The sequence below is a fragment of the Lepidothrix coronata genome, unplaced genomic scaffold (assembly GCF_001604755.1).
Source record: "Lepidothrix coronata isolate B3197 unplaced genomic scaffold, Lepidothrix_coronata-1.0 Scaffold331, whole genome shotgun sequence".
NCBI classification, from domain to species: Eukaryota; Metazoa; Chordata; class Aves; order Passeriformes; family Pipridae; genus Lepidothrix; species Lepidothrix coronata.
This window is the reverse complement of record NW_016690511.1, coordinates 155,243-180,360: the sequence shown is the minus strand read 5'-3', so window position 1 is coordinate 180,360 and position 25,118 is coordinate 155,243. Positions and strand designations below refer to the sequence as shown.

At 46.4% G+C, this 25,118-nt stretch overlaps 1 protein-coding gene across 2 annotated transcripts; it reads left to right on the top strand.

Annotated features, from left to right (window-relative positions):
- The first annotated feature begins 4,316 nt into the window (after positions 1-4,316).
- LOC108509080 (rho GTPase-activating protein 20-like) lies at positions 4,317-24,072 on the top strand. Of its 2 annotated transcripts, XM_017838323.1 has the most exons (15): positions 4,317-4,417; positions 6,635-6,717; positions 9,367-9,537; positions 10,064-10,213; positions 11,795-11,836; positions 12,574-12,658; positions 13,528-13,605; positions 13,787-13,853; positions 14,947-15,135; positions 15,868-16,043; positions 16,557-16,718; positions 17,855-17,964; positions 18,874-19,063; positions 19,644-19,761; positions 20,320-24,072. In XM_017838323.1, the coding sequence occupies exons 2-15, from the start codon at positions 6,638-6,640 to the stop codon at positions 22,062-22,064; spliced, it is 3,363 nt and encodes a 1,120-aa protein (XP_017693812.1). In that variant the 5' UTR covers positions 4,317-4,417; positions 6,635-6,637; the 3' UTR covers positions 22,065-24,072. The 2 variants fall into 2 exon arrangements, with proteins under 2 accessions (XP_017693812.1, XP_017693813.1); XM_017838324.1 differs by lacking the exons at positions 4,317-4,417; positions 6,635-6,717; positions 9,367-9,537 and having other exon boundaries at positions 10,103-10,213; positions 11,677-11,836.
- Positions 24,073-25,118: the final 1,046 nt, after the last annotated feature.

The window sequence follows — 25,118 nt, the reverse complement described above, 5'->3', positions numbered from 1 at the left end:
TGTCTTTCTCTCCGAGTGACAGCTGAGAGTTTTGCTCTGCTTTGGAACCCCAGGCAGAGCCATGTCATGGGACCAAACCCTCATGCTGGTCTCCAGGCATGGGCATTGCTGGTGGAGGGCAGGGCAAGGCTGTGTTCAGTAGCCAGAAATGTAGTCCGAAGCCATAACAAGTTCCAAGTGTCCTTATTTGAGTTCCAGTCCAGTGCCATTGAAGAACATCCCCATCACATCAGCAGTGCAGAAAGACCTGCTTCTGTCAGGAGGACTGGTGCTCCATGCAGTGGCCGTCCCCTCCATGCTTTGCAGGGCATCCTGCCTTGTTGCCAACCGCTGTTGGCGTTGCTCCAGACCCCACAGAAGGCATAAGTAATCCACGGGAGCAGGGAGAAAAAGTGTTATGGAACAGATTAGTGTGAATCAAGCCAATCCCCAGCCACTTTGCTTTCCACCTCCAAGTGGAAAATGCATGTGGCCTTTGGCAGATGAGAATTGTTTCTTCCAGTCCTGCTTATATGGGACACTTTAAAATAAACCAACAGGGCTCCATTTCTTGGAAGGAAAAGGAAATGTTTCGAAGTGTGTCCTTGCAAACTGATTTACTGCCACCGGGCTTTGCATATTTTAAGAAATGTATTTTAGTTAGGTTGGAGCTGTGTTTTAGTAATAAGGGAGAGGGAAGCAGTTAGTGAAAATTGGCAGGAAGATGAAGCTCTGCAACATGGCTCAGATAATTATTTACACTCAAGTGTCTTAGCTCTAAGTTCACATCAAACTGTGGTTCATATGGAGCATATTTTTTGGAGAGCCTGCTCCATGTTGGAGCCTTCTCCCTGTCGGGTCATGCTGGCCTGCCCACCTGGCAGTGATCTGGAAGGAAGCAGGTTAGGAATGCCTAGTCCTGATCACCACTGCAGTGGGATATCTCTGCTACATAAAGCATCTTCACAGAAGCACAGAATCACAGAGTGGGTAAGTCAGGAAGGGACCTCAGTGGGTCATCTGGTCATCCTCCCTGCTGAATCAGGGTCATCCCAGAGCACATTGGACAGGATTGTGTCCAGCCGGTTCTGGAATATCTCCAGTGAGGAAGACTCCACACCCTCTCTGGGCAATCTGTTCCAGTGCACACAGAACCTGCATAGTAAAGTTCCTCCTCATATTCAGATGGACCTTCCTGTGTTCCAGTTTCTGCCCATTGCCTCTTGTCCCATTGCTGGACACCGTGGAGCAGAGCCTGGTCCATCCTCTGACACCTCCCTTCAGATACTGACAAAGAGTGATGAGGTCCCTTCTTACTTGTCTCCTCTCGAGGCTGAACAGGCCCAGCTCCCTCAGCCTTTCCTTGTAAATGAGAGGATCCAGTCTTCTTTCCCAGGCTGAGAACTGGGCAAAGAGAGGGAAATCAGTGCAGGAAACAAATCACAGCCCAGGCTTTTTCTTAGTCCTAGAACTCTAAACTCTTAACTTTTAAAGGACATTTGGAGGAGTAGTGGAGGGTTTTTTCTCTTATTCTGGGTGGTGAGCTAGGCAGGAAACCAAGGCTGAGAAGAAAACACATCTCTTCCAAGGAGCTAGTCCATAATGTAGGAAGGAGCCAAGACCAGGCTCAGACTGGCACAGCACCCTGGTGGGACGCGGGGCAGGTGATCTGCCTCCCAGTGGGTGCCCTGCGATGGATTCCCAGCAAGACAGTAGCTGCTGGAGCCCCAGTTAAATTACTCCAGCTTGAGGGGTCACATGCAAACTGAACAGTTTCCTGAAGTCTGGCAACAGAGGAGAAGGAGACAGCAGCCATGCAAGGGCACTTTTCACTAAACTCATTTTACATGTACATCCACATAAAATGACAAGCACAGTTGTTTTCAGTTCATGTAACCTAATGCCTGATTCCCTTTTATATAGTGGACAATTTCCCCTTCTGTTTCTTTCTCTCTCTCCAGCGGGGTTCTCTAACTAGAAATGCAATGGCAGAGTCTGACACAGGCACATTGTAGGAGCATCCAGTACTCACATGAATAGAGCAGGAGGCAGCACCATCCCACATTATCTCATTAGGAGACTTCTGTAGGAATGCCTCTGCAAATGTAAACTCATTAGGGGGTTGAACTGCAGCAGTTGTTTTCACATAGGTAGATCCAAGCTCAAGCAATCATTTAATTGTTTCTGTACTCTTAACTGAGTTCTTAAGTATTTTTTTGAATGTTGCCTGAGAGCTAAATAACTATGTGCCACATTTATACAGTACCTTTTGCCCTGTTGCAGTAGACCACTGAAAACTATGTCCAGTTGATAAATAGCAGTGATCAGCTATCTGCTCTGATACCACACACTGATACCATGATGAGAATATTTGTAGGAAGAGAGTGTTTCACAAGATCCATCCAAGAATAAGAATAATGTTGATGTTACTGGCTCAGAACAATCTGTGATGCTCCAAATAATCAAAGACATTGTGGCCCATGTTTTACTCTCTCTGTGTCTTTAGCAACATAAGCCTCCCTAACAGATAAGAATGTCAGCATTGAACGGACTCAGAGTCCATGGTTATAAAAATTGGGGTGATTTTTTTTAAAGAGTAGATGATACCATTTCACCCTGTCTGCAGCCAGAAAGTGGACTGGTTGTCCTACAAGGGAAGAGTGACACTGACGGCCAAATGTTCCATATAAAAGAGTAACAGAACCTGGCAGCTAAGAGCAGCGAATTTCTCCTGCAAGTGTGAGCTGGATGCTGCAACCCCACTGTGACATGCTGGGGTTGAAGACAGCACAGGGTGGTTTTAAAGAAACAGTGTATCAATGTTTCTGAAACAAATAATTTATGTTCTGCAGAAAAATAGCACTATTAACCAATTTTGTTTTCATTTCTGAATGGGAAGTAAATCAAACAGCAGCATTCCAGTGGCACAGGCATTGCAAACTTTGACCAGCTATTGGCAGAAGGAAAATCCATCCCATGCTAAGCAGGTGTCATTATTTTTCAGCTCCATCCTACCTTAACTATCTGAAGAATAACATTCAAGTGCAGAGATCAGTGGAGGAAAAAAAAACCCACTGCTGCTGGCCAGCTGAGCCGATAGCACAGACCATACATGGATTTGGAATGAGGGGCATTAGACTCACAACCTCCCCAATGCCAAGAAATACACAGCTAAAATCGGCAGCTCAGAGATGAGTAATGCACAAACACGGTCCAGAGTGTTGCAAGTGTTCAAGCACTTCCAGAGTATATTGGGTAAATGAGCATCTGTTTCCATGGCACCAAAACAGCACAGAGATCATACCATGTCCTTCGGCAGTTCTCTGGTTCCATGCCTGGTGAGTGTGAGCTGACCTCCAACGAAAGCACTTCCTGGCTCCAGCACAGAGGAACACAACGAGGTCCCTCCTTCATCCAGAAGCAATGCTTACAGGCAAGGGCTACCCAATGCTTCTGGCAGCCAGACGAGCCTGGCTGAGAGTCACCAGCCACCCCCTCAGAGCCCAGGTAGCTCTGCTCAAGCCCAGCCCTTGGGCAGCAGAATGAGGGGGGTCCAGTGTCAGAGGCCTTGTGGTGGTGCTTCTGTGTAGTGAGATGGGAGTGGTTTTTTGCAAGAAAACCATAAAACTGTGGAGCTTAGAAACACGCAGGATTCAGAGCCCATTTACATGGCACTGGAAGGACACTCGAGGTGTTAGAAGACTCTGTCCTTGTCCAGCAGTCTCTTAAGGAAATATCACGTACATGGGCTGGCCCAGACATATTCAAATGGTTTAAAATGGGGTACACAGCTAGATTCTCCCAAGCAGGGAGGGAGCACACGAGCAACTGTTTTACTTTGTATGGCTACTGAAACCAAAGGCAGAACAACTTATTATTTCTGTATTAAATATGCAAATTAAATAGATTAACTGTGAAATTATGCCAATTAGTTGTCCTGTTCCTCCAGTAAGATGGTAGTTTTAGAGTGGCCAAAATGATTGCCTTACCCATAGTAACGGGATTCCACCATCTCAGTGATGTCCTGCTGAAGGACCATGACAGGCAAAGGTCAAAGAGGCTTTGGCTGAGGGCTTGGAATGTCATTTTTTGTTTTTCCTAGAGTCTGTTTGTGGTCAGGCAGCTGGAACTCTGGACAACTAATGATGTCAGCATTTTATTTGGAGAGAGAAAGTAGGGGGAGTAACTTTTGTCCTGTAGTCACAGCATTTCACTGGAAACCCCTAATTCTGCCTTCGTGACATTTCCAGGGATAGCCCAGTGCCTGCTGGAAGTGGTGCTGTGGAACACGCCCTCAGACCTCTCAGGAGAGGTGCAGTGCAGAGGCAAAGACAAGGCTTGGAAGGCAATACTGCCGCCATTCAGGTGCAGTTTGAAACCCTTCTCAGTGGTCGGGAGAAGAAATCCACCAGTACCAACTCCCTGAATTTCATTCTGGGTAAAATGTCTTCTTGCACTATACTTCCATCATGTATGTCATTGGTACCACTTTGTGCCACAGAAGAGAGTAGTTTTGGGGTGGCCAAAATGATTGCCTTACCTACAGTAAGGTATTATGTGCCGGGGGATTCTTTGGCCCAGAAGATACTACCACGAGCAAGGGTTTATTACAATGCCAGTCAAGCAGTTGCTGCAATGCCCCTGACATGGAGGTGCATCGCCTGCTCTCTCCAGCAGTGCTCTCTGCAGCTGGCAGCAGCTGCTGGGGTTCACTCCCAGGCAACCACACCCACCCTAAGATAGTGCATGACTGGTGCTTTGCTGCATGTTGTTTGTAGGAACATTTTATTCTATTAGGGCACTTCTGGAAGCCAGATGTTCTGTTTTAGTAGAGACTCTTTTTTTAAAACAAGCTTTTTTGTGCTGATGTTATTTTTATTCAGTTCTCCCTGTGAAACTTCTGAAGACAGATTTTTGCTTGGCAATGTCCTATCAGGGTATGAGGGAGAGATTGCTATCCGTCTCTGTCTACATATGTACACGTATCCAGGGAACCTACTCAGGGAGCACTACTGATGTTGCAAAGCTGAATATTCGTGCATTAGAAAATTGCTTTATTAAATCACACTTGCAGGGCCACTCCAACTTTAAGTTACAAAATCGTACACTCTTTTTCACAAGGTCATCTCTGCTTTGGAGAGCTCTGTTGGATCTGATCAGGCATGGAGTCAGGAGTCTGTGTTGTAGAAAGCTCTTGCTGGTAGGATTGCCACCTTCTGCAAAAGGGGTCTTGTAAACTAAGTGGAAGATGAGGAAGGTGACCTTTTCCTGGCTGCTGGACTCCATGCTAGCCTCTGCCATGGATTTCTTTTCTGACCTATGTTAAATCACTTCCACCAACTTTTAAGTGGTCAGTAATGCCCACTTCATAACTTCTGGGCTTTATCACACAACTCTCTGGAGACAGACTTGCAGCCATGCTGAGCCACTGTAGCTCCAAGGAGGGTGATCAGGAGCATGTGCTTCAAACCAGTCCCAGCCAACCTTCCAGGCTGCTCTGAAAATCCAGTACAATGTGGTGAACACCAGTCATGTAAATTCACTTAAATCACTTTGTTCTTGGCCTTTCCATCAGTGATGTGAGGATACCTTCCTCTGACATCATGAGAATGTTAATGTGGTCGTAAGGTGCTGAGCCATGATAGATAGCATCGTGTCCTCAGAGCTGGGACCAGTGAGCTCGCACAGAGTATTTCTGTGTTCAGCACAGACCTTGGAAAAGAACAGAAAGTAACAGTTAATAAAAGGAAGACTCTTTCTACATAGAAACTCTCCCTCCTCAAGCAGAAATTCTGGTTTATTTTATTCTTAGGATTTTACTTATTTTGATACATTCAGAAATCATAAGATCAGTAATTCTCAGCATGCTTTAAACTCCCTTGCGCTTAAAGCTCTAACACAGGCAAATGCTGAAATTAGAAATGAGCCATGGGACAGATTTTCCCATGCTTACTAATCAAGAGCCACAGACATTAGGATTTTTCTCCCAGGCTAAAATCTCTTGTCTTTATCCAGGCAAAATTAATTTAACAAATAAAAGGAGACCTGTGACCTCTGTATATGTTGACTTGGATGGTTATCATGTCAAACTCTCAGGTCTCACTGTTACAGTCACCCCATTTCTGTGTTATACAAGACTTGGTGGCTGTGGCTGTTGAAAAAAACACGAGTGTCTTGAGGTTAAGCTGCCTGGAGAGGGACCTAATAACAGCCTGTTTGCTGAATCTGTAAGTCATGAAAAATAAAGACAGAGAAAAATCTACTATTCCTCCAGCCCATAAAGTACGACTCCCTACGGTATTATATGCTGTTCATAACTTTGTCTAGTCCAGTTTTAAATTGAGTTCCTATACCTCTCCTTAAACTATTCCTTGGCATAAGTGCTTGGAACTTCTTCCTGACCTTCATACTTTGGGTTTTTTATCTGCTTATTCTTGTCATTACTTTGAGATTTGGCTGTGAAAATGTAAGTGTGAGAGTTGACAAGTGTTTTTATAATCAGGAAAGGGAGGGAGGTGTCTGACAGCACAGATCATGGCTTTTAGTGATGAGGTTTCGTGGGCATTAGGTAGATGAAAACAGAACTCGCAGAGTTCAATGAGCAGGTATGCTTCCAAGGTAGCCAGGCTGACTGGAATGTCTTTTTGTCTTGCAGAAGATGAAGCCCATAGTCCAAAGAAGACGATCTACCCCATCTGCCATTTCTAAAGCTCTCAGCAAGTCAAAGTCCCATTCCAGGTTGAGTAAATACCTTTCTAACTCCTGTTTCCATCTTTCTGCCTACGCAAACTGAAGTCAAATTCACATGAATTCAAATTCATTTAACAATGTTGAAGCCAATTTGGTCCTGCAGCAGGGGCAGGCAGGGGCAAGTGGAGAGGGACGAGGCACTAGACAGGACATGGGCTGGGGCAGCATTTGCCACCTCACGTACCGGGGCTGCGGTGGCATTATCCCTGAGGAGCATCCTAGTGTTCCACTCCACCATTTCCCTGCCTGGCCACCCCCAGGTTACTCACTGCCAAAGCCCTCTGCAGCCCCTGCTCCATCTGCTGGACTGCCAGTGGGAGAGCTGGCCCTGAAATTTGGCCCTGGCTCAGATACAGGTACATCTGGGCAGGTGAGGGGACTGGAGATGCCTCTGGAGATGGAGGGAGGGCTGGGAGGCCTGCCCACGCCCTGCCAGTCCTGTGTGGGATTCAGCCATGCTCCAGGACAGCCATGTCCCTGTCAGAGTACAGCAGCTTTCCCTTACTACCAGCACAGGTTGTGCAAAGCTCCCTCCCTTATCTGCAGCTTATCAAGTCTCTGCCCACCCTTTGCTCCTGCAGGTGTTAAGCACCAGGAGTGTCAGCAGACAGGGACCCACGTGCCAGACGTGCACATCTTCGGAAACACTAAGTGCTAGCCCTGACATGAGCACTTCAGTCCAACAGTGGGACTCCTTGACATCATCCTGTCCTCCTCCTGCAGCACCATGACAGATAAGGGGATACCACAGTCCTTTCTGCCTTGCTCTGATAGGAATCATAAATAACATTTCCTGAGGGATTTGTTTAGTTTGATTTTTTCTTTCCTTGTAAGAAAGAGATAATAAAGCTGAACTGATTGACATTTTGATCTGAAGCAGCCCTCCTGAGGAATATCCCTTCTGTATCACACCATCAGTGATTGATGCACAGTATACACTGCTTCTGTGGGGTCAGTTTTGTAGGACCATTTATTATAAAGGGCAGGACTGATTTTCTTTTGGTTGTTTTTTGACTAAGTTATGTGGCTTCTTTTTCATTCCCCTTCCCCATCTAAATTACACTAGGAAAAAAAAAGTAAAGAAGAGAAACAAATTCTTGCCTTTATTTGGCTGGAGAATATCCTTGTGAGGGAGGGAAGCTTTAAATATTTCTCATGATGAATTGCTGTGGAGGGAGTTGGTCCAATGCCATCTTTGCTTAGGCCACCAGAGTATCAGTGAGACTTTTTTTTTGCTATCTTGTTGTGTTTACAAAGCTGTATAACTCCTCCAGGTTTAGGAAATCCACTGCTGGGATTGTGAGATGCTGTGGCTCTCACTGCTCAGCTGATGGACTTGGAGAGCTTTTGTATCACATTTAAAGGTGATTTAGCTTCTTGTTTGTAGCTCCACACATACATAGACCAAGGATTCACTTGTTGGTGGCTGTGGAGTGGTGAGAAGGAAAGAGAGAATTTCTGTTTGCCAGAGTGCAGGTGTTCCTGTGACTGGGGGATGATTTTAGAAAAGCAGCTCCTGGCTGACTTTAACCTCACTCCTGTGAAATGAAATGAGCTCAGTTATGAGGCCAGTCAAAAATACTACCTTTACAGCTCATGTGTTTTTTCATTTGTTTGTATAGAGACTGCCCTTAGACTAGAGCAATATTGCTGAGGGGTGGAGGGAAGACAAGTATCTCTTCCACATCATCCTTTCTCAGGCAAGATACACGTTTTTGTCTAAATGTGGAGACAGGAGGATTTGTGGGGTTTTTCTCTCTACATAAATCTAAGGCTGTGTCTCAGAGGTTCACTGATTAAGTCAGGGTCAGGCATATGAACACACTGTCCGAGTAAGAATCAGCAAAGAACTATTCCTTGTTCATGTGGCACATCCCACCTGCTGAGACCCAGAAATGGCTGTGGGAGCTGTTGTGCTGCCAGCACCACTGACCTGAGCCCAGAGCAGTGCTGAGCAGTGCTCTTTGGGGGTGCTGAGGTGCAAGATCATGCTGGGCAGAGCTCTTCTAATGGGAAGAGCACAGGGAGAGGGTCTGGTTTAATTCCCATGATGGCTTGTTGACTGCAGTCAACATGCAAAAACCCTCAGGTTTTTTTGGAAATGATCAGCACCTATGTGAATCTCAGTGGAAACAAGATACTGGATGGCAGCCAGGCAAGCCAGAATCAGATGTTTGGAATTGGATGAGTACATGCAGTTCCTTGTCTTTGTGCTGCAGCCCTTGCACTGACAAGCAGTTCAGTCTGGATGGAAAACGTGCAGAAAGGACAGTTCCCCCCATGCCTGTCTGAGCTGTGCCACAAGCCATGGGCTTTCTCTTTTCAAGTCATAGCTCACACACGTGTGCAGGAAATAAGTCTTTTACCTGAGTGAGAAATTACTCAAAAAGAACTATTTTGGCAGCTTAACCTCTCTAGATTTGCTGTGGGCATTTAGGCATTTTTCCATCTGTCTGAGGCTGGTGAATTAATTGGGCAGGGGTAGGCAAATGCATGTCATACAAGAGAGCAATAGGGATAGTGCTGGGAGAGGCATGGGGCTGATGGGCTCCTCCAAAACAGACATCTGTGTCGAATCACAAACCCTTCCAAGAAAAGCTTCTGACGAAGTCTTGTAATTTTTTCTTGCTCCTTTAGGGAAACTACCCTTTCCTCTTCCCATTTGGACAATGGACTGCCAAGTAGGGTGTTCAGCAGCCCAGGCTCCACCTTCATCCTGGATGAGCGAGTACAGCTAACTGTGGGCCTGCAGACCCAGGAAAGACATCTGATCTTGTTCAGCGATGTGGTGGTCATTGCCAAGTCCAAGTAAGAGGAATTCACACTCACTCCTTCTCCCCAGTATGTGCTGTTGAAACTAGGCTCAGCTCCCATCACATGGTGGGATTCTTGGAGCTGTCCGGTGCAGGACCAGGAGTTGGACTCAGTGATCCTTGTGGGTCCCTTTCAACTCAGGAGATTCAATGATTCTCTGAGGTTCTGATCTATCTGTGGAGCAATCAGCAGTCTTCAAAACAATGCTTCTTCCCAAATGTGGATCTAAAATGTGGCATCTCACCCACCTTCAGAAATTCTTCTTGGTATTAATGTTTCACTCCATATTCCTGAAGGAAAAGGTTGTCTAATCAGTTTCAGCCTTTCCCTTAGGAGGTTGCTTGAAGATATACCATGAGGGCAAGAGGCAGAAGGACAAAACTGACTCCCAGTCTGACTTCTTCTGCCACATTTAAATTAAGATCTGTCACTACATCTATGTGACTGGAAGGGGCATGACCAGACTCTGGAGGTCTAGGTGTTAGGATCTGGCCTAAGGAATTCCTAATTTCCATTACAGATCCTCCTCCAGCCTGAAGCTGAAAAAGCAAGTGCATCTGAGTGAAGTGTGGACCGGCACCTGCCTCAGCGAAGTGACAGAGAAAAAGATGAGTCCCGAGAATTCATTTGTCATTGGCTGGCCTACCACCAACTATGTTGTCACCTTCAGGTATCTTTTCAGACAACAGACCTCCCTCTGCATCCCAGTAGCTGCCCAGGTCTCCCATGTGTCAAGTGAAACAATGACTGAGGCTATAGGGCCCTGAACTCTACCCCTGCACTTTTCCCCATTGAATAAAGGACTTCCACTCACATTAGGCAGTGTGGTAAAAATTTAGATGTTGGGAGACGTCATTTTAGAAGGATATCTGCAGGTTCATCCCTGAGAGCCTTTTAGAGGACCAATCCTTGCAAGTGTTGATATAGTGTTGATACAGGATGCAGCTGCACAGCATCCTGCAACATCACGACCAAATCTGCTCTTAGCAAAACAGCTTGAGCTACCAGATAACTTATAAGCATGTTGTTCGAGCAACTGCCATCCACCATCTCTGTAGGAGACTAGTCCTAGCTTGAGAATTTTTCATTATGAAGGATAGGTTAGTTATGTCAGTGAAAAATGTCAGGTGACCTTGTGCCAGGATTGAATCCTTTATCCATCCTTAGTGTGGCTTAGGCAGCTCCTGGGCAAACCTGCAGTCTTTTGCCAGGGTGTCCCAAGGCCACCATATTGGAATATAAAATACAAAGGTTCCTCAAGATGGGTCTGCACAAGCAGCACCATTCAGAGCCTGCCCAGCCATTGCTAACCCCAAAAATAGAAATGCAGGGGAGCATGGAGCAGTCTAGAGAGTAGCCTATTTGTATCCAAATGCCATCTCAAAGACGGTCCCAATGTTAAGCCTGAGCTAATAAGGCTCACCAAAAAGCAGGTGACCTTTTTATTACCTTGACACAGTCCAATCTGGCTAAATGGAATCTAAGTCTGGTATATCACAGGGAACTCACGTTACTGCTACCTAAGGGATTTCTTCTTCATCCTTCCTTTTACAGAGCAGAGAGGTCAGCAATCTCCAAGGGTCACTCTGTCCTCAGGGGTTCTGTGGGCACAGCTGGGAAGCACTGATCTGGCCCAATGCTTTTCCATCTGTGGGGCAGCTGCCTTGGTGGAAAAAGAAATGGGAAACATGTCATGGTTTTCATACCTGCTGTCTCATCATTTCAAAGGGTTGGGATGTTGGTCTTGCCCAGGTGATGCATTTCCGATGAGGGTTCATGCTCTGATATGCAAGCTGCTGTTTGTGTCTTAGCCCAAACACAACAGCAGTTCCATTTCCTTCCCTCTGAGGCGTGGGTAACCTGTGCTGGCAGCTGAAGCTTCTAGGAACAGCAGACATTGGGAAGGAAATATTAGCAGAAAGAAAATAGCAATCAAAGGTCATTGCAAAAATAACAAGGGCCCACAGTACGAGTTAGCTCCAACTTGACAGAAAGATATTTGTCCCTTATCTGAACGCTCACCAGTCCAACAGGAAATGTGGTCCAGTTTTTTGCCGTTTTTTGTTGTTGTTGTTATTATTGTTATTTGTTAAAATAGAACAGAAGAAGGAAAGGACTGTGCTTTTGTTCCAGGGCTTTGCAGGAAGGAACTTTGACTTACAGCTATATATAAATGAAATTGGGTAGAGTTTCCAAAGGCTGTTACCCGCTCAGCACTTGTTTGATGATCTGCCTCCCTTTTTGTCTTCAGCTCAGCTGATGTGAAGGAACGATGGCTGTCAGCGTTACTGTGGTAAGTGACCCTCTTTTCATTCTCCTCCTGGGTGGTTCCTCTATGGCCCTCAGACAAATTCACCATGCTAGGTATCAAACTGCACTCTGATTTTCAGCACATTAAGTGTCTAACTCCTGTTTGAAAAATCCACCCTTGAAATCCGAATATAGAAGCCCCTGGATGAATGCAAAATTGGTGTTAACATTTGGGAGAAAATGGGATCCATCAGAAGATGATATTGTTGGAGCATCCTTTTTCCTTTGGAGCTGGAGGTTGACTTTACTAATCACTGTGGAAATGTCACAACTGTTAGTGATGATTCAGATGTTTTTTTGATTTGAACTAAAGTTTGTATTTTGTGGCATCCAGAGACAACAGCATTTTCTTTTTCCTGTTTTGTTTTACGTGTTGTTTCCACTAACACACAGACAAAAGTGTTTTTACAGGTACAGAGAGGGGAAGAAATCTTCTGATTTGTGGAGAACATTAGTGATCCTGAGAGAACACTGGGAGGTGTTATGCAGGACACATCTATTTGCACTGAAGTACTGCATATGGGAGAGTTGCTAGTCTTTGGGCTCCAGGTGGATATAAAAGCCAGGAGCACGTGACCACACTATGAACATTCCATTCATATATGTCATATTTAATCTGTATTTATTACAGTACCAAGGAAGATGTCCCATCCAAATTTTAGGGTCCTTCTCCAGTGTGGTTGGGAAATTATAGTCCTTCCCCTTTTCTTTGGCTTTCAGGCATATCAGTGAGGTAAAACAGAATGAATGCCTGAAGAATCTGACCCTTCAGATCTTTGTGCTGGATGACGACAACTGTTCTTCTGTAAGTAAAGCTAAGAACCTGCTCATCAGATCAAGACTACACAGGGGTCTGTGGGGTAGGGGCAGGAAGGCAGGGCTGTGCTGCTATTCCTGTTTCAAATTCAAGTCCCAGACAAAAAGGTTTAGAGGGTGTGCATGTGGCTATCTGCATCCTTCCCACTGGAAGCCCACTGGGAGAGTTTTGGTTTGAGAAATCAGGAGGTAGCCAGACCCTCACCAAAGAGCACTTAATTCTTAAGGTTATTCTTGGCCTCTGGCTTCTTTTTTCTTTTCCTTCTGCTGCACTTCAAAATCTTTGATGGTTTATGGCTGAGTGCCCAATCCCTATTTTCGGTGCTATAAATTGAGGATATTGCACAAAGTCACAGGTATGTTCTCCTGAGCTCATTTACTGGAATGTGTCCCAGTCTAGCATACATTTCTTGATTTCATGCCAAGTGTGGTGGGTCACATTTGCCCCCTGGGTACTCTCCTCTCTAAGAGCGATGCTAGACACTCATGGTTCATCAGCATTGTGCCATGTTTACCCTTTTGAGTGACAGTGGCACTATGATCAATTAAACACTGATGTGATCAAACACAGCATCTGAGTGCCACCCACCCCCTGTGATTTCTGCTGGATGAAATCTGTGGATGGTGTAATAGACCCATGCTAGAAGAAGTAGTGGAGAACAGCTTTCACACTGTGTAGCAATCGTCCTTTCTGGTGTAGTTCAAATTAGTACAGCTCTTCCATCCATGAATATTTAGTAAAGACATTCATTAGACAGAGGAGTGACACTCTCCCCAGATTTTCAAGCTATAGGAAACTGCAACCAAACTTCATACCTTTTTATTGGCTTCCTGTATTTTCTCTGTTTGCCTTTCTAGACTACTGCAGTCAATGTGTCCAATGTGGAAACTGCAGAGAGTGTGATGAAGAAGACCCTTCTACAGCTTGGGCTCCCTGTAAGTGGCAGTTGCCAGATCTTAGCTAAGGACACTGACAATATCTGGTTTACAGGACAATGTGGATGTCAAAAAGTCTAGATTTGCTGTGTGTTGCTTTCTGAGTGGAGGGCAACCTCATGGACCTTCACCCTGCCCCTTTCAACTAATATTTTTCTCTTCTCTCTTCCTCACCCACCAGGGCAGGACCAGTGAACACCACCTCTGGGTGGTCTCAGGAAAAGATGAGCCTGCTTACCCTCTCATTGGTAAGACCTCTCCCACCTTCCCTCAATTCTAGCACCAAAGGAACAAGTGATAAATGATACCAGGGTATGTGCCAGAGAAACACCACAAACATTGCCCTCTTTGCTTAAAGAAGCAATGGTGGGGACACTTTTGCTGATGTAAGATGTGACATCAAGCTGCTGTGAGATGTCACTTGGCTTCTATGGTCTCAGCATCTCCGTTGAATCAAAAAAACATGGTGACATCTTTGAAGATCTTCACACTTACCTCCCTTTTCCAAGCAAATCTGTACGTTTCTGGATGGGAGCCTGTGATATTTCTCAGCAGATGCTTCAAATAGATGGGAGATCTTTAGGCTGGCCTAAGAAGTTCCTTCTATGCAGCGAATGTGATGCAGGGGTAGGACATGCCTCAAAGCCCAATCCAATCTCCACAGCTGCTGGTATGAGATTGAAGGGCTACAGGTTTAGAGGCTGGTCATATTCTCCTGCTCATCTCTGCAGGCTTCTGCTCATAGGCAGAGCATGAGCTCAGGGGCAGCCTGAGCCCACTTTCACTGCCTGCGATAGAGATGTCCGCTCTTGTCCATCAGGCAGAGCATCTCCTGACACCTTCCAGACCCTTTGCCTTCGGGCTCTGCCAGAAGCCAAACAAATTGCTGCAGTCAGGTGGTCACTCAGCAAGAGTGTGGTAGGTCCAGAGGAAAGCACTTTGGAAACTGAAGGAAGCAGAATTTTTAGATAGCCCATTGGTGACTTATAAGCCTCTAGTTAGGAAGCTAATATGTTTATCCTACTGTTTTGGTAGTTATTTAGTTTTCATTGCATTTCAGTTTGCAATAGTGCTTTGTTGCAGAATGTTCTGGAGAGCTGCTAATGAGGATTGACTGGCCAGGTTTAAATGGATAAACTTATTTGTAAAGCAATGATCCTATGCATGTGTGGATGTGCCCTGGCCTCTTCAGTCCACACGTGGAAGTTTCAAGTAATGTTGTTTAGAGGCCCAGCTGCAGTGGGAGCCATTGGATGTGGCTGCTTCCTCCTGCCCAGATTTGGAGCTGTTTTCACATAGCTCTGCATCTTTGCTTGCTCTTTGCACAACTCTGCTCAACAGGGCACGAACATCCCTTCAGTATCGCATTGAGCTGTCTCCGGGACTCTGCTGACCAGCAACAAAGAACCAACAATAATACTCTTCTGGCTGATGGGACAGAGGCTTCCTTCCTTGCTCAGCTCCCAAAGGAAAAGCAGTGTCAGTTTGTCCTGAAACGCAGACTCCAAGCTCCAATGCAGCTGAGGAGAGGTAGGGGCTGCAGGAGCGCGTTATAGCCAGGCAGAGATTTTGCTGCTTTCCATGGCAGTCAGACTCTTTCTGGCATCATATACATATCCTAGAGTTGATCTCATACCTGACAGAGAGGCAAAATTCGTCTTTGCAAATGTTCAGAATTAGCTTTCAATCCTTGATTAGCTTTCAATTGCAGGTAATTATCATAGAGTCACAGAATATGCTGAGTTGGAAGGCCCCCATCAGGATCATCAAGTGCAACTCCTGGCCCTGCACAGGACACCCCAGCAATCCCACCATGTGCCTGAGAGCATTGTCCAAACACTCCTTGAGCTCTGTCAGGCTTGGTGATGTGACCACTTCCCTGGGGAGCCTGTTCAGTGCCCAAATACCCTCTGGGGGAAGAACCTTTTCCTGAGGTCTAACCTAAACCTCCCTCAACTCAGCTTCATGCTGTTCCCTCAAGTCCTGTCACTGGTCACAAGAGTGAAGAGATTCTCATGCTGCACAGACAGGAAGGTTCCCTGAAGAATGGTGATTGATTGAGAGTTTTGCTGATGGTTGAGAGATGAACAAGTGGTTTCACTGCTGTATATTGTCTGACCATCCCCACTGAGAGTGCAGTTAATAAACAGGGGAGAGTAGGAAGTCCTTGTTTTGCTGTGAACTCCACCTCCATCACTGATCACTCGCTGGCCAGCAGGAAGGACAGAAAGGTGTGTAACAGAGTTCTGTGTTTTCCTTCAGAGTCACTGCAGAAACACACCAAGAGGAAGAAGTCCTTGATTGACTGGGCCCTGCGCCGCAGCACCAGCACTCCCACGGGCAGCCCTCCTTCACAGTCACCTACTACCCCACGGAAGCTCTTCGGCCTGTCCCTGACCTCTGTCTGTCCTGATGGGATCCTTCCCAAGCCAATCATGGTAAGGAACAGTCTGGACTGTTTGTCCTGACACAAACTTGACATGTTTAGCCCAGAATTTAAAGCCACTTGCAGTATTTATGAGATTTGAATGGGGAAGAGGACCATCATTTGCTTGAGTTTCCGATGCAGCTCAATAACAAGGGCAGGAACATCCTTCTTCTGGGTAATCATATCACTTCATTCACAGATGTCTGTCCTGTTTCAGTGGGTGTCTCCAACCAGGTCATCACCAGCTGACAAGGGGCAATGTCAATGGATCCTACTATGCTGCATAGCCTAGACCTCACTCACTACAAGAGTCCTCTGGTCTCATGCTTGTCACAGGATAAGCATACCCACAGGAACTGTACATGCAACTTGGCTGTCAGGTTCTTGTCCCCAGTTAAATCAGGATAAATCTCTCATATTTTTCTCTTCCCATTATTGATTATGTTACAACACATGAAGTGTGATACACACAAACAAGAGGGTAAAGAGTTAGGCTTTTAAGTACAACTGGGCTTTCTCTTAGGATATGCTGCTCCTGTTGTACCATGAAGGTCCCTCTACTAGGGGCATTTTCAGACGGTCTGCCAATGCCAAGACTTGCAAGGAGTTGAAAGAGAAGCTGAACTCTGGAGATGATGTTCAGGTGGATGGAGAGTCAGTCTTTGTGGCTGCAGCTGTCATCACGGTATGTTTGGCCAAGTAACTCAGCTGTCTGGGCTAATGGTACCTTCCTTCTTTAAGGAAGCAACATGAGTCTTTATGGGTAGGGAAGATTTCGAGGAACAGAAAGCATTTTCCAGCAAGGTACATTCTCGGCTGATGGCTTGGTCCGTCTGTGTGCACAGAGGTATCTGCCTGACACTTCTTTTCACGTGCAGACGTGCAGTGGCCCTCAGGACAGGGCTTCATTTTGTATCTCCCTGGACCAAAGTACCTCCAGCAGGAAATAAAATGATGTCCACCTGCAAGACAGCCATGGTGTCTGTCCAGTGCCAAAGAACATGCCAGAGCCCACACTCAGCAGTTCAGATGCTGCCCTGACATGTGCATGAAGCCCTTTGGTGGCAGCAGCACAGATGCTCTTTGTTGTTTCTGGATGCACAGAAGAGGCTTCAGGAGCTTTGGGAGGACTTGTACCATTTGAGGGCAACTGCTCTGGAACCCCCCAGACAGCTTAAAGGAGCTGGCCTGTGCTCTCTGGACCCCAAGCCTTCACCCTCTGATTAGCCAGTAAGCAAGAAGGAAAGCAGGTGCTAAACCCAAGCAGAGGGGTTGTGGCAGTTGAGGGATGAAGCTTGTGATAAGACCCATGTTTTAGTAAGAAAAAGCCTATATTTTGCACTGGCAAATTGGTCAGAATAATTCAGACATCAACTGCATCAAAAACCATCCCTGTCTCATGTTCTTGTTGGCCTGATACAAAAAGCCGTTGACTGGGAGGATATTCAGGCACTTTCCAACGCAAGACATACACTGAGTTTTTAAATAGTCCCCTGTGAAAAAGCAGCAGTCCTCCTAGCTGAGGAATGTTTCAGAGAGATCTGTGCACAGCCTCAGGGCTGAGTCCTCTGCTGTAGCAGAGATCAGTTGTGGTCTGAAGAAGGGGTAAAACAGGAGGGCTGCCTATTTATTCTGCAGTGCTGCCATGGGAGAACTTGAGTAGGACAGCTTGATGGGTGTGGGAGGGGACAATAAACATATTTGTGTCATGTTGTTTTGTCTTGTGCTTAATATGAATAAGCAGTGACTATATGCATTGTGAAACTGAAACCAGGAATTCAAAACTGACCAGACTGCTCTGCATATATATATTTAATTCAGGATTTTCTCCGAAATATACCTGACAGTGTTCTATCCTCAGACTTGCATGGACTGTGGATGGAAGCTGTGGACACGGAAAATCGGGCACATAAGATTGAAGCTATCAAAAGGTTCGTAAAAGCCTTTGTCAAAGCTTCTTTTGGTGGAAAAAGGGGGAGCATACAGCCCTGAGAATAGCCTTCATCTTCTAGGAGATTCCTGGCAATGCTCCAGGCCATAGTGGAGCTATTGCTGATGGCCAGTGTCACTGATCAGAACATTTTCCTTTCAGTGGTCTTTTATGAACATCATTAACATTTCTTACCCCAGAGAAGCGATTATAAAATTGTTTTCTGATGACCAGTTCAAATTACCAGAACCAGTAAACTGAAAAAGCACAATAATTAAGCTACCAGGAGTACACCAAAGTTAGAAGAATTAGATCCTTAATGACAGTAACTTTTGTCTTATGTGAACAAAATGGCACTGATCATCATATTGGCAGTTAGAAGAAACAGCCCTGTCAAAGTGGCCACTGGGACCTTGAAAACAGCTTTACTGCCTTGAAACGGCTGCCCTGAGCAAGAGCAGCTTATCAGCCTCCTGTGGCATATCCAGTATATTCAACCATGGCTCAAGTCAGTTTTTGAACCGTACCATTTGGCCTGGGCCTCCTTCCTCCGCAGTGTCCGTAGCACGGGGCACGGCAGTGCTGCTGGCCTGGAGCTGGGTGCGTCTCCTTCAGGCGGGCCCCGTCTTGTCAAGGCATTGTGGGCTCCTTCCCACATGCTCTAGACCCAAGTTCCTTGTCCCTCCAGCTCTGGGACCACAGCAGATAGGCAATATGGATGTAGAGTTGTGGCTCTCACATGAGCTGGTGGAGAGTAGTGACACAGTCTCACTTTATTATCAAATGTGAATGTCTCAGACTGGGTGCAAAGGGGCAGAACAGGGCAAAAATTTTTGAGAAGCAACCTCTGGTATTTGAAGAGCAGATGTTTGTGAACAGCAGTGTTTTTTTTTTTCCCACCCCCGAAAAGTCTTGTCAACCAGCTTCCAGAGGCTAACCTCATCTTACTCAGACACCTCTTTGGAGTCCTCCATCATATTGAGCAGAATTCCGGCGTGAATCAAATGAATGCCTTTAACCTGGCTCTTTGCATAGCACCCAATATGCTGTGGCTACCAAGTCCCACTGGGCCTGAGGAGGAGAGCCAGTCTACAAAGAAGGTAATCTTCCATCGGCTTGGGCTCATGTCTGTCTCCCCCTTTCACTGTATTTTGTAGGCTAAAGGAGGGCATAACACCAGTGGCAGTGATGGCTGCATGGCGTCCAGGCCTCGCCCTTTTCCCTGTGCAGCTGTGCCCACACTAGGAGGGGGGTTTAGCCCCTCAGGGTGGAAAGGGAAGCAGTAGCTGCTTTTACCAGATGGACTTCCTATGTTGTCAAGCAAGCACAAAAAAACTGGAGCAACTGAAGTTGGACACTGCCACTTCAGCTGGGACAAAGTAAGCAGTGAGCATGACAGTGCACCAGAGGGGAGGAATGTTTGCTTGTAGCTTATGAGGTGTTAGCAAGAGTAAGGAAAATTGTAGAACATGCTGTATCTGGCTCACAGTAGCAGTTCATGTAGCTCATATTCTTGCCTCAGGTGTAGTTCATACAGACACATTGCCACATTATTAACAGCCTCTTGAGGAAATTATATCTTTGTCAAAAGAAAAGGAACAATCTGGGAATGATTTTACTTGCTGTAAATGGCTAGCTCCATTTTCATGAAACTAAACCTGTGAATTCCTATTTTGCTAGGTGGCCTTGTTAGTGCAGTTCCTGATTGAAAACTCAGGAGAGATTTTTGGGGGTGATATTGCTTCCTTGTTTCAAAAACCTGACAAAAAGAAGTCCAAAAACTCAGCAGAATCTCTGGGTAAGTTGGTGGGTCTATATCTTCCAGAGAAATTTAAAATCTTTTAATAGGTAAAGTCCTCATACAAAAGAGTTTGCTTTACCTTCTTGTCTCATCTAAGGAAATGCATTGAAAACAAGCTGAGTTTGGTTTTCCCTTTGCCTGGCAAGCACAGGCAGAAAGAGATGGCAAAGCAGAGGGACGAGGAGCAGAACCTCGAATGTGTCCCTGGGGATGACTGCCTCTCTCTGGGGCTGCTGTTCAACCTACTCCAGCCATTGCAGTAATTTAGTGTAGCCTTAGCACTGTCATGTCCCAGCAGTCTTTTTTTTTCTTTTCCAGGTTAGGTCTGTAAAGTTAAACCACATGGTTGAATGGAAAGTGATGGAGTTGTCTGTTAACTAACCTATGAATACAGGCCCGTGTTGAAAGCTTAGGTCATCAAGACAGAATTTTTTATTAGTCCCTGTGAAAATAATGGATCATCTTTGTTTTTCTATGGGCTTGATATAATTTCCCTGCCTTGGTTGTAAGGTACTATATACATGGCAACAAATTAATTTGTGTCCTCTGCCCTAGGCATAGGCTTGGCTCAGCATGGTGATTCCTCTGATGAGTTGGAGTTTTCTGCTTGTGACCCAGAGGGGCCAAAGCACCACCTGGAACCTGAAACAGATGCCATTTTTGAACCACCCAGCAGCTTGTTACTGAATGAGGATCAGGAGGACTGGGACTTGTTCAGTGAGATCACAGCCTGCTACCAAAGCAAAGCCCAAATGAATGCCAGTACAGACAGTTGTGACCTCCTGGAAGAGGATAGTTCTTTCTGCTCCATCGGCTCCACCCACTCGCTCAGCCTGGCCCGGGACCGGTGCTCATCAGAACCCAGTGTCTGCCTGAGCTCCCAGCTCCCTGCCCAGGGCCACGAGCCGGTGGCCCGCCAGTCCAGCTGCGATGCCACCATCATGCGCAGCCACACAGATTACATGCACAGGCTCAGGCAGCTGCAAGTGGAGAGCCAGAAGCTGATTGATGAAGGTCTAAGCCCTGGGGTTAGTAAGGCCAGGCAGAACTTGCGGCAATCACCTCAGACCAGCTCCAGGGTGAAGCAGCTCAGCCTTCAGAAGTCCAGCCCGTCCAACAGGTCCAGCTTCTCCAGCCTGTCCTCTACCACCACCTCCCCATCTGCTTCCTCACTCAGCTCCTTAGACAGTGCTTTCTCGTACTGCTCAGAGTCATCAGCCATTAGTCCCACAGATGTCTCATCTCAGCCGTTCATGTTTGGCACTTCTGCCAGGCTTCATGCTGTGTCCCCCAAGGTTGCCAAGAGGTCCCCAAAAGAGTGGCACAAATCCCTCATGTCTCCTGTGCTTTTACCTCCATGTGACCTGGACAGTTTCCATGAGTATGAACCCAAGCCTGGAGAGAGCAGTCATTGCTTTGGAGAGAGGAATAGTTTTCCATCTGTCAGCAGAGCTGCTGTGAGAAGCCCACTCACTGACATTGACTGGGAAGAAGAGGAGATACAGCTGAGTTGTGCAGGGTGCCACAGCCTGGGGCTCAGGAACCAGGATTATACCAAAGAAATTGAACAAAAACCTGAATTCCCAGCTGCCAGCCCATCCAGCAAGACATCCCCACAGGTCAGCCACCAGCAGCACAGGGAGAAGACAGTGAAGAACATAGAAACCAAAAGCACTGATGCTTGCCTGCTGAGCCAGGAAAGCCTGAAGCGCACTAAGATAACTTTTTATGTAGCCCCAGATAAAGAAAGCTCTTGGGGGTCTCCAGTGGGAGAGGAGAAGGAGGAGAGATCTGTGGCAAACATCAGCAGTTGTGACTTGCCTAGCAGCACCAATGAGCAGAGCCTGTCCAAGGGTTTGCAGACTGTAAGAGTCCACATCCCCCAGACAGTTTTCTATGGGCAGAACACCCCCCTTGTTCTGCAGTCCATCTCCAGGCGTTACCACCATGAACCAAAGGTCCCACCCCCACATGCCAAGCACAAAGAGAGCCCCCAGAGTGCCTCCACTCCCGAGGAGCTGGAGAGCCAGCCAGTGGAAACGGCGCAGGCGCCAACCCAGAGCGAGGGCTTTGACACCTTCAGCCATACCATCCACATCATCCTCCCTGCCTACATCCGAAAAACCATCAGGGAGTATTTCAAGCACGATGAAACAGAGCCTTGTCCCACAGTGGAAGTGGAAGCAGTGGAGAATGAACTCCTCCAGAGCAGGGTGGAGTGGCTCAGGAGTCAACCGCTGGCAGACGTGGCTGCAGAGGAGCGTGACACGGTGGCCTTTGCCGAAGAAACATTTGTCTAGGGCAATGGATGTGGAGGAGCTAAATATTTTTTTGTGTACGTGCAACAGAAAATATTCTGTAATGTGTGATCAGGGTGCAAAGAATTTAGCAGGCTGCATGGGACAACAAGTGTAAAGTGACACTAATGTGTATGTAACGTTGGGATTCAATAATCATTTTGGTAGGAAGGGTGGGGACAGGGGGGTTGTCCTTCTGTTTTCTTTATGCCCTTTTTTGATGGAAGAGATTTCACTGGCTGGGTGTGTAGTGGGGTGAATGCCACCACAATCTCCCTGTCCATGAATTAGCTGACCTGTACAGGGCCTGACTCTATTTCTTTTTATAGCAGGAAAGGAGAAACTCTGCTTTATTTTCTTCAGTCAGCTGCCGATGTGTGTGGATGACTGGAGAATTGAGACAGCTCATGCTCTGTCAGAATTAGTTAAAAATCTTTACACTTGCACAAAACTTACCATTATTCACTGTTCATCACCACCATTCATCCAAAGGAAGATCCTTCACCACCATTCCAGAAATCACTGCTGCTTTGCTCTGCTCGTCTGTTGTCCCCCATGGTCTAACTCACAGCCCACATCCATTACTGGTTGAGTCTGGGTTCCAAAAATACCAACTGGAGGCCAGAGTCCAAAGTCCAGCACTCACTGACAGACAGCATATGTCACATTTTAACCTCAAGATTGCTTCTTCCCCAATTAATTGTGCATTAATTCTTTCATACCTTCCCCAAAGCTAGCATTTGAGAGAGACACAGTTGCTATGAAGGACTTTAGCACTGTCACTTTGACACGGCTATGAATGTTCTTCAGTGTCCTCTGGGAGTAGCTGGTCCTTTCAGTCCCAGTGAAAGGTGACGTTATTTTTCTGTAAATGATGTCCCTTTCCAGAGGCAGTATGGATGGAGCATAATAATCAAATAATAATCAAATTCCTAGTCATGCTAAGAGGGACTTGAGCAGGACTTGGCTTTAGCATGAGATCAAACAGTTGTGGAAGTTGACAACAATGTTGTCAAGTGGATGCTGAAGCAAAGTCCCATCTAGCCAGAAAGTTGTCAGTCCATACGCTGAGACTGCCCAGGCTTCAACAGCACTGATGCTGGTTCAGAGAAGCACTATAGTTCCCACCCAGAGTACATGGCCCGGTGCACTCCAGCAGAATTAAGTTTGGAGAAGTTCCAGGCAGGGATGCACTAAGCAGGCTGCTGGTGGGGATCACCAAAGAGAGACAGCCAGTGGACTCCTGGAGCATCCCCATGATTCCACTTAAAGCCATGCTCAGAAGCACCATAGCCATCATGGGGCTTGTTAGAGGATTGTAATGCTGCCAGCTGAGCTCTAAAAAGATGCTGAGAGCACCACATCAGCTTGATAGAGAAAAGTCTCAATGGTTAAAAGGTTTGGGATGGTTCATTTGAAAGTTGCATGAGAGTTTTCTATGGCGGTTTCTCTCAGAGCCACACGTCTTTTACTCAGTGAATGGGTGAAGGACAAGAGAAATGCATGAATCCTAATGACTGAAAGGTAGTGCTGGTGGAGTAAGTGCCCTTGCAAGCTGCTGAGTGTCTGTGATTAGCCAGAGCTGGAGCTGCTTGACAACTGCCATGGCTTAGTCCCTGCACAGAGGGGGAAGCCACTGCTGTAAAATGATTTAGGAGGTGTCAGATCCCTCCACTCATCTGCCAGGTGCCTGTGAGGGTCAGTGACAGGAACCTGGCCCAGCACTCCAAATTCACACCATCAAATACTGGGGCAGGGGAGCCAGGAGGAAGGCCAGAGCCCTCTTTCCAAGCTGTATAGGGTTTGTTTTGTTAGATGCTGGGTGTTTAACACTGAGATGTGGTGCACTCTGTCTCTGATCACCTTTGTGCCCCTTGTATAATGAAAGGTGTATATAATCATAACGCAACCCCCTCACCACCATCATTTTCCTCATACATGAACAGCAACAAGGCATTCACAGTCTTTTTTCCAGAGCTGCAGTTGTAACTATTTCAATAAAGGACACACAAGTTGTCATTGTGGTGCTCTGGTCGCCTTTTGTTCCCTTGCTCCTGCTCCCCTCTCCCCTGTGTCAGGGTGGTGGTGTTTGCAAGCACCCAGCTGTGCTGTGAAAGGCACTCACCTCCCAGCTGAGGTCTGCCAGGCTGGCCACAAGGAACCCTCTGCCACCACAGCAGCTCGAGCATTACTCCTATCTTTTCAAGAAGGTGAAACAGCACTAACCATCATGTGAAAAGTCTGCCTGTTCTTGGAAGAGAGATTGTTCTGTATTCTAACTGATTGTAAACTGGCTCAGTGGTTGGGCTCAGGTCAAGCAAAGGGGACCTGGACCAAATGCAAACTAAGAGCTCACAATTTGCATCACCTAAAGGAATTACAAGCAAGTTAAAAAGAAATTAAATTTTAGAAACACTGAGACAAGTGGGGCTGCCTAATATGGGTGCAGTTGCCTGGTTAGCTGCTCTAACCCAGCCCTCTAGTAATCATTTTTCTATATTTAAAACAAAACAATATCCTGTAAAATGTAGCACAAACCACAGTTCTGGGCATGGAAATCTGCAGCACTCCTTTTTCATGACCCAGACAATAATGCAACTCTGAGAGACCAGTCTTGAAAAAGTTCCACAGCACCCAACTCACTCATAACAAGAAATACCAAATACACAAATGGTTGGTTGGCTTTCTGCCTCAGAAAAGCCACATTTTCCCTTAATGTACAGCCCTGACACATAAATAGGTTTCCCTTCTTTCTCTGCCCTTTTTCAGATCAGAGAGATTTAGACCAAGTTGGCCTCACACATACTGAAAATCCTACTCACTGCCTGACTGGAGACAGTCACTCGGGAAGTCATGTCACATGGTTGCCATCCAGGAAGTGAGAAGCCTTCAGGGCCTGCTCCCAATATAGACCAAAGCCATACAAGTCCAACTCATTTGCCTGGAAGAGAAATGACTCATGCAGTTCACCCTCTTCTCATTTCTGCTCAGCATGTATGATTTGTTTTCTTATTCTGCAGGCTGACAGAAATATGACGGAAGTGCCAGGGGAAGCTG

Bases quoted from the DNA above. Each gene is read 5' to 3' on its own strand.
- LOC108509080 (XM_017838323.1), top strand. From the start codon at position 6,638: ATGAAGCCCATAGTCCAAAGAAGACGATCTACCCCATCTGCCATTTCT. The intron at 6,718-9,366 runs GTTGAGTAAATA...TTGCTCCTTTAG, and splicing joins AAGTCAAAGTCCCATTCCAG to GGAAACTACCCTTTCCTCTT. The intron at 16,044-16,556 runs GTAAGGAACAGT...GCTTTCTCTTAG, and splicing joins TCCTTCCCAAGCCAATCATG to GATATGCTGCTCCTGTTGTA.